This window comes from Diadema antillarum, unplaced genomic scaffold (genome assembly GCF_040938485.1).
Source record: "Diadema antillarum isolate AM-2024a unplaced genomic scaffold, OU_Dant_1.0 seq00000076_RagTag, whole genome shotgun sequence".
Taxonomy (NCBI): domain Eukaryota; kingdom Metazoa; phylum Echinodermata; class Echinoidea; order Diadematoida; family Diadematidae; genus Diadema; species Diadema antillarum.
In genome coordinates this window covers 660,106-669,566 of record NW_027271170.1, presented here as the reverse complement: position 1 = coordinate 669,566, position 9,461 = coordinate 660,106, and the positions used below count along the sequence as shown (strand labels likewise).

The window sequence follows — 9,461 nt, the reverse complement described above, 5'->3', positions numbered from 1 at the left end:
TAAAATGGAGAAGTAAAGCCAAAACGGCTTCTAGACAAACAAAATGACCTTTTTCATAAATCAGTTACACTTGTTTTGTAGTAAAAAAAGAAATGAAGAAAATAATCATAATAATAATGTGGAGAAACTTGGGAACTATCAGTCTTGCAACTTTCACACCTGATATAAAACAATTACGAAAATACTTTTGACAAATGTAAACATGTGATTATACAATAGATTCAGAATTGCACCTTCATATATGCTCATATACTTGTTATGTACACTGTACCAATATTTCAATGTACAGTATCGCATAAGTCATGAAGAGTAAGAGAAATGCACCTTAAAGGGGATGGCTATAGTAACTGATCAATGGGAATCAGTGGGAATGCTTGAGGATGATTGTTCCAATCCTTGTGGGATTCATTTAAGAGTACATCATATATCTATTGTTGTGTGAAAATCATTTGCTTCAGAATGGTCTCATATTCACATAATGTGCAGTTTAATGTTTCCAGGTTAGCGTGCCTGGTCAGTGCGGGGCATTAATCTGCACATTACTTGAATATGAGACCGTTCTGAAGCAAATAATTTTCACACAACAGTAGATATATAATGTACTTTTAAATGTATCCCACAAGGATTGGAACAATCATCCCTCAGCATTCCCATTGATTCCCACTGATCGGTTACTAACCATCCCCTTTAAAACGCAGTCTGATAAAAAAGGTAGAAAAATGCAGTTAAGCCTAAAAGGTTTCTATAGACCAACGAAAAATAACTTTTTACACAGTTATTTTATTAAGTAGGGAAATGAATTTGAAGGAAAAAAAAAACAAAGGGAGTACAGCAAATTGCAAATATCATCAGGGAAACAAAGAATTATACAATGTACTTCATCTTCACAACAAGTTGTATCCAGAGACTCCAACCCCAAGCACCTCCTGATCTGGAGATTCTCCCGCCCGAAACCCCTAGCAAACGGGAGACTCAAAGTTGATGTGTGCGAAACGCGAAGTTCCTAGGGTTCTAGATGTTCTCTGGTGCTATCTAAGGCTTATTTTTTTCAACATACGATAGCAATAAGTAAGAAATCCTTTCCACCGGGAGACACAGAGCCAGCTAGGGCGGGAGAAATCAAATCTCAAACGGGAGAACGGGAGATTTTGCAAAAATGGGCTTTCGGCGGGAGATCTCCCGTCGAAAACGGGAGAGTTGGAGTCTCTGTGTATCTCAAAATGAAACGAAAATCAAACGCTACAGCAGATTCCCTTTATAGGAAGTGAGTGTTCACTTTCTCAAATTCTGATCACAAAGAGGATCCCAACAGGCAAAACCTACATCTGCCACATTTCTATGGCAAAATTGATCTCAGCCAATCAGATCCAAGGATTTCAGTAGCTTGTCACATCTATGACAACTTGTCACTGATGACAAGTTTGATGAAACGGGCCCTATAGGAATAAGGCTTGTGTGGACCATATACAAATAACATAGGGTATACTTTGTTATTTACGACCTCATTGGTCATTCACATGTGTACAACAGATCTACTTTTGCATAGCTACGCTGCTGCCAAGTTGCAGATGGCTAATTTCAGTGTTGATCTACCATTTCAGACTAATACCTCTGTATCTTATTTCACACCACACAGAAGCCCAACACAGAAGCCCAATAAAGAAGCTCAGCTGTAATACACTTGTATTTCACTTATTTTGATCAGCCATAAAGAGGTCTACCTTTAGCCCACAAACTTAGCCCACAAAATTTGTGCTCTACAACTTATTATATATCATCGATTGTTCAAACATAATCTCAATACATGTACGGTATTAAAAGTAAAATACTGTAATATCCAGATTCATGAGAATATTCATCAGCACTCAGTTGCACCTGACTTCACAATTAGCCTCTGGCTTATTCCAACAAAATACACTGTATGTTGACATTTCTCTCGAAGGCATTACATTTTGTATATACAGTATTGTATACAGGGCCGGCGCAGTGTTTTCAAAAGTGTGGGGGCCCACTTCCAGGTTTCATGAGCTAACAAGCAAAAAAAAAAAGGGTCTTCAGACAAACACAAAACCTTACCGTCTTCCGCCATACTTCAAGATCTCCATCTATTGCTATTTTAGTGCCACTTTACATACTTTCGGGTTTAAAGTGATGATACCTAATGTATTCCTTTGTATGGTGCATAAAAAGTGGGGGGGGGGGGCGAGCCTCCACGGCCCCCATGGCTGCGCAGTCCTGGTATTTGATATGCCTTGGGTACATTAACTTCATCAAATGAAATTTTTAAAACTAAAAATGATTGCACTGTTGCTGAGTGGACAATTGAAAGAAAATATTTCTGCATTTCGGGGTGAAGTACAACTGTACAGTTAACTGCACCTTAGTCAAATCTATTAAGAATGGAGAAATAGATTAGCCTTTAATAGAGAAAATTTGACTTATAAAGGACTAAAACCAACAGAATATGAAGAGAAGAGGACTTGGAAAGACCTTCCACTAGGGTGATTATTCTTACTTATACAAGGTCGACTTAAGCAAGGTTAACTGTAGAATCTTTCAATAGTGCTACGAAGACATATCTTAAGGCATGCTTGGTACAAATACACTGACCTTTTATCACATTATACACTTATCCAGTCTGGAAGGTCTGTAATCTTTAATCTTTACTGACCAGACCCAGAATCTCCAACATAAAACTCTAACTGCACAGCAGTAATAAGGTTCCCCTTCTTGGAGAATGTAAAGTTAAGCTCAAGAGGGCGTCCTTCCGTCTCGTAGCACTCCACCACTACCTCCTGACCTGGACGGGCTTCTCGCATGAACATGATAGAGCAGCGTTTGAGGTCATACGCGACCAGCTCCTGGCTGAAGGCTGAAAGGGCTCCCTCTCTTGAGGCAAAGCTCCCACAATCTATGCACATTCGCAGCATGTCTGCTTGGTTGAGGTGCGAGTTGAAGTCGGTGTCACTCCAGTTGACGACAAAGGAATGTTTGTAAGCATTCTCTGGCTTGAACTCAAGGTCAAAGCCTTTTGGTGGGGCTTCCCGTATGTTTGTTGGACAAAAATGTTTCAGACGGTGGGCGTAGGGAGCAGGTCGTCGCACTTTCATGTCTACAGTCACCATCTGAATAGTGTATGTAGCTAGCTCCTCATTGGTGTCCGGATCTACACACTGTGTATCCCAGCATACAGTGCTCTTCCCAAGAAAGCTGACCCTGGCATTGAACTTGAGGGCGTGATCAAGGTGCAGTCTCTTCTCCAGACCTTGCGTGAAGTTCATCACAGCGATGCGTGCAAAGACGGAGGCATCCTTTAAGTCTACATCGAACAAGTTCAAACTACCCCCAAAGTAATCTGTTATGCACCATGGGTTGATTTTACCTATGGACAAAAGAAACAGGCAATCAAATATCAGGGTACCATGTTCCTGTTCCAAAATGTAACTGTAGGATTACCATCATGGCAACTGCTCCAATCTCAGCCTTATTCAAGTACGTTTAGCTTGTAAATGTACAGTATATACACATCTACTTCAGTAATCATGCACACATGCACTATAAGAGACAGTTGTCTTCTATTCCATTTTCTCTCTCTCTTTCTCAGCCTTAAAGGGGATGGCTAGTAACTGATCAATGGGAATCAGTGGGAATGCTGGAGGATGATTGTTCCAATCCTTGTGGGATTCATTTAAGAGTACACTATATATCTATTCTTGTGTGAAAATTATTTGCTTCAGAATGGTCTCATATTCAAGTAATGTGCAGTTTAATGTTTCCAGGTAAGCGTCCCTGGTCAGTGACGGGGCATTAATCTGCATATAACTTGAATATGAGACTGTTCTGAAGCAAATAATTTTCACACAACAGTAGATATATAATGTACTCTCAAATAAATCCCACAAAGATTGGAACAATCATCCCTCAGCATTCCCACTGATTCCCACTGATCGGTTACTAGCCATTCCCTTTAAAAGAAAGCTCTATTCAACCATATTGTCCTCGTGACATAGGCCTGGAGTTGGATTTAGTGATCAGAACTAGGAAGAATAGCAAAACATGGGAAAACATAACCCATTTAGTTTTTGTGATGGAAAGTCTAATCTTTAGGAAATCATGACAATGTCCAGGGCCGGCGCAGTGTGTTCAAAAGTGTGGGGGCCCACTTCCAGGTTTCATGAGCTGACAAGCAAAAAAAAAAAAAAAAAAAGGGGGGGGGGGGGGCTCCTCAGCTCATTCTCTCCCCTCCCATTTCCGGGTGTTATAAAAAAAAAAAAAGGTCTTCAAAGAAAACACATAACCTTACCGCCGCCATACTTCAAGATCTCTATCTATTTCTATTTTAGTGCCACTTACGTACTTCTGGATTGAAAAAAGTGTGGGGGCCCAAAGTGATATAACCTTATGTATTCCTTTGTATGGTGCACAAAAAGCCCCCACGGCCCCCACGGCTGCGCCAACCCTGATGTCTCTGATGCACTCTTGGTTCGGATAATTGCATTTTGAAAGACTGCAAGAAAGACTAGAACCGGAATTTGTCAACACTGACAAATTAGGTGATCCGATCTCTTCGAAAATCAATGATTTGAGTCCTGATCCAAATATTCATGACCATACAGGTTTCATCTGTGTTGACGGGACATTGGCCGTGTGATGTTTGGATTCTCATTTAGAAAAGGGAGTGAGACCTGCCATCTTTGGTACCGAATTCCGTATGCACTAACGGAAATACAGAATGAAGTATATTTGACCTTTGACCTCACTTTGCACACCCAAGATGGCGTCTAAGCAAAAAGTGATTATTTTATGAAATGATTCTTGTAACATGGTCTTTGCGTGTGCAAAATATGGGAAAGATAGGACATGTATTCACCAAGATACAGGATGAAACATTTATGAACTTTGACCCTAATTTACATACCCAAAATGGTGTCCGATCAACTAGTTGTTATTTTATGAAATAATGTACGTGACATGTACTAGACATGTGCAAAATATGGGATTGATAGCCATTGTTGTTGTTCATCTATTGCACAGAAAGTAGTAGAAAGAAAGAAAAAGAAAGAAAAAATTGTGTTATTTTATAGAAATTTGAAGGAGAAGCATGAAAAAATCAGAAAAAGATAAAGTAAGGAAAGGGAGATTAAGATTAACTAAAGAAAAAGAAGAAAAAAAGTGTTTAAAAAAATTGAAAAAAATATTGGCAGGGGTGAGCCTCGAACCAGGGACCTTAGGATTACGAGTCGGATGCGCTACGCAATGACCTATTTCATTCTCCATAGGCCCTGTGTATTAAGCAAAATGACGCTGCATCGAAGCCTCGTGCCATTTTCAACCAAGTTTTTCGACGTGATGCCGACATCGTATGAAAAAATGGAGGGCACATTAACGATAGCCCAAAGTCTCAGCTACAACATACTAAAATCTGGGAGAAATTCACCGAAGCATAAGTGAGCTAGTGCTCGAAAAAGAGAGTCATGTCAATTTTCACTGCCAGAAAAACTGCTCTCCCATAGAGATAACACGTAAACTGGTCAAATTTGACAATATTACTTTCAATCCATTTTTACGAGGTGACGCCGTTATCAAATCAAAATGTTGTTTCATATTAATGAAAGATCATTTAATAAGCTACAACATACTGAAATCTGGGTGTAAATTGGCAAAGGATAAGTGAGATACGCTCGAGTGAACTTGAAATTTAATGACGTCATTTTGAAAATTTACTTTTTTTACTTTATCAAGAAATTTGATATCTTTTCATCATTTTTCCAGCATCGCCAACCCATGAAATAACATGTACAACTCATCAGCTTTCAAAATATGTAAAGAAAATGGGGGGTCACCGTCCATCCTGACGAGTAAAATCGGATTTAAAATTGACGGTTTTTTTGGCATTGTTGCACTGTATATCGCCATTGACGCGCGCGCGGAATTTCAACTTTGACGGGCCCGTATGACGTCATATTGAGCTGGATTGACTTGAAACTTGGTAGAAATATTCCTTGACATTTCAGGCATCCGATAAGTGTAAAAAAACGGGAAATTTCTATTGCATTTGAGCTGTGCGTGCGTATATGCGCGCGCGCGTACGCGTCCGTCCAATTTTTTCAATTTTTCAAAAAATGCTCTAAATGGTCTGAAACGTATGCAAAAACATTTTGAGCTCAATTGGAGCATACAAATATTTCAACGCGCGCGTACGCGCACGTTTTAACGATGCGATGAATTCTGAAACCATGAGTAGAATTCCCTTGAATTGAAATTTACGTGACGTAAATTTCATTGAAAAATTCCACTCCATTAATGAGATATGATTGAAAATGTGTTTTCATATAATGACGTCATAGTGACGTCACGGTCGACTGATCACTACGATTTTACTTGACAAGTCGTCTTTGGGACATGATACACATATGGTATAATTTTGACATTGATAGGAAGAGAACTTTCTGAGCTAATCGATACACAAATTTTGTCCAGAAATAAAGAAAGAAGAACCACCAACAAAGAATCCGTCCAGATACAGAAGGTGATCCGAGAGGATACTCGGATCACCTAAATATGACATTATTACAGAGCCACATATGCCAAAACAAAAATCTGTGATGTTTCAAGAATCCATTGTAGCAAAGCCATCTATAAAGTAGCATTTTGAATATGTACACAAATTGCAATTTGTAGGCATCTCTACCAAATTTGTTGAATTCCCCATAGCCCAGGTCCTTGTTGATGTACGATTTCACGAGATCGGTTTCTTCCAATTTGCTCTCCTGGAATTGCTTCATCAGATTTGTCCATTCTACAGGAATTCCTGCAGAGGATGCAAGAGTCCTGATGGAAAGACTGGTCCTGGAAGATAATAAATGTCATTACAAGAAAGACAGATAAGAAAAGGGAGGAATTAATTAGGAAGTAAGAATGAGTATGAGAATACAAATTTCTGTCTTCATTGATAATCATTTCAACCAAAATCCTAGTCCCTAGACAGAATATTCTGTCTGCAGAAGTCCAGCCACCAGAGTTTTTTTTTTTTTTTTGTGTGTGTGTGTGTGTGTTTTTGCTTTTTTTTTTCTTACTTTCTATGACTCTCCTCCACTAAGAGAATTCTGTGAAGCCAGACGTATTCTCCATAGAACATATACCCAAAAAGATACAGTCCGACCTTTTTTTAGTTTTGGGAAATTTTAACACTGACCCTGAAATCAAATTATGATTTGTGTTTTGACATATACATACAACGAATAGGCCTACATTAAAAACCATTTCTGGTGACATTAAGTCAAGACACAGTTGTCAGTCGTAGACCCCTTTATATGACATATTATACCATATCGACAATGATGAATATACCGATGCTAAAGTTAGTTATATTAGGGCGAGTGTCTAACCTCCCGGTTATTTCTTACAGTCTAAATTGACATTTTGCACAATCAGAACAATATGAGTGCAGCCATACTTTCAGTACTGACACAGTTTGAAGTCTAGTACTTGTACATCATCATTCATCAGTGCGGTGGATTTATTTATTCTCAGACATAGAGAGAACTCTATTTTTGTTCTTAGAAAAAGAGGGTTTCTTGCCGAGTTTTTTCTATTAAGATTTGTGTTTCAGTAGACTATTCGTTGTAAATGCACAAAAAGTGATTTAAAAAAGTGACCCACTGACACCCGCTACCTGCCATACCTGCACCTACGCGGCCGAGGGGCACAGTTCGGGGCTGATCTCGTGCATCAGGCCTTGGCCTACCGGCGATTTAATACGACAGACCGTGGCTGTGGGCATGCTGTAAATGTTGCGACCATCTCGTCTGGAACAAGCAGAAGCGGCTAGGAATAGCCTGGAATATATACGGGACATGTTGTAAACGTTCACCAACATTAGTAGAAATGACAGATATGAGACAGAATTTGCTGTTGACAGTGTCAGGACGGGTGGGGTGTGACTGAAGGGGGCAGCTAGGGTACAAATTCCCCGACGCGACGACCAGATACAGACTGATATCTTTCGGTCAAGGTACACTCGTGCATGATGCACCGGTACCGACGCACGTGCGACGTGACTATTTACCAATTTGAAACGGAGGTTCAAGAGATGGAGTTACAACTGCCACACTCAATCAGCTGTCAGTTTTCTATGGATGCACAGAAGAATTCCAATTGTGCCTTTAATATTTGATGCTTGAAGCCGCTATCTTTCTGAGCAATCTGAAGATTCGTTTTTAACGCTAACATAATATCGGGTATTTGCTGCTCGTTTTTTACATCAAATGTAATGAAATTTCACCTAATGATAAAGCATTAAAACAAAAGTCAATTCCGTTCGAAAATATGTGCACAAGTGTAAATCTGAGCTGTATTTTGTGAAAGTGTTTGAAATTTTACGCTCACGGAAAGCCACTTTCATCACTTTTCACCTTATATCCGCAAAATGAAATTAATATGGTATCATTTTCAAGTATAGTTCTTTATAAATTAATATGTCACATTGGCGTACAGTACGTACATTCGAGTAATTTTGATATCTATTTCAGCAATATTTGAGCAATTCTATTCGCTCATCCCCCGTGCCTTTACCATATTGTCTACACCGTCCATCGTTTAGTAAGTAGGGATAGCGAAAAGTAATTACCATCACAAAGATTATCTTCCTTGGAAAGTGGCTGGTGATTATGCAATGAGACACGAGTGTTATTATTGTCTTCGCATCTGAGCGGCCGATTCAGTTTAACACATACTTCAAATATTTTTTTAGTGGCGGCTTCGAGCATGGGATCAAAGCGAATAAGACTGTTTTGACTCCATTTCTCGAACCTCCTTGCTTATACTGTGTGTTGGCCAAAGAGCGTACGCTCTTTGCTGTTGGCCTACAATTAAACCAAGGAGCTAGCAATAGCTCCGATTAAACCATCCTTGCCTGGAGCCAAGCCTTAGAATAAAGCCGGAGAAGCTAGTCTTCTGACAGGCGCTTAAGATGAACTGTATCACCAAAATTTTATTCATTCCTAAAATTCCTCAAGAACTGCCTATATTTTTTCTTCTAATGGTACATAATGAATAACGTAGGTAAAAGAAAACTCACTAAGCTATTGAAAAATATCATAAATGATGTTTTTGTCTTAAAAAGCAACTTAAAAATCTGTAATAGGTCAAACGAGCCAGTTTGCTAGACCCACTTTATAATTGCTAGACCAAGACCCAATTTGCTAGACCAAGACTAATCATCAGCGTCGTGGGGCGGAGTGAAGTGGAGAGAAGTGGAGAATATTTCTGAAATTTACTTAAATTATTCGGATATATATTTCCGAATTCCGTTACAAAGTAGAGCAGAAACACGAAGCTTCGAAAAGGCAGACAGGGGGGCAGGGGAGGGGGACGGCCTGCATATTTTGGTTTTGCCAGGCCTACACCCTTCACCCAATTTCACCCAAATATGGTGACTTTTCCTAAAATTTCATTGCAAA

The 9,461-nt window shown here is 39.4% G+C and overlaps 1 protein-coding gene across 1 annotated transcript; it reads right to left on the bottom strand.

Annotated features, from left to right (window-relative positions):
- Positions 1-2,663: 2,663 nt before the first annotated feature.
- Positions 2,664-7,783, bottom strand: LOC139726032 (uncharacterized). The gene is made up of 3 exons (XM_071637114.1): positions 7,695-7,783; positions 6,692-6,849; positions 2,664-3,382 (listed from the first exon to the last, which is right to left on the bottom strand). The coding sequence occupies exons 1-3, from the start codon at positions 7,781-7,783 to the stop codon at positions 2,664-2,666; spliced, it is 966 nt and encodes a 321-aa protein (XP_071493215.1).
- Positions 7,784-9,461: the final 1,678 nt, after the last annotated feature.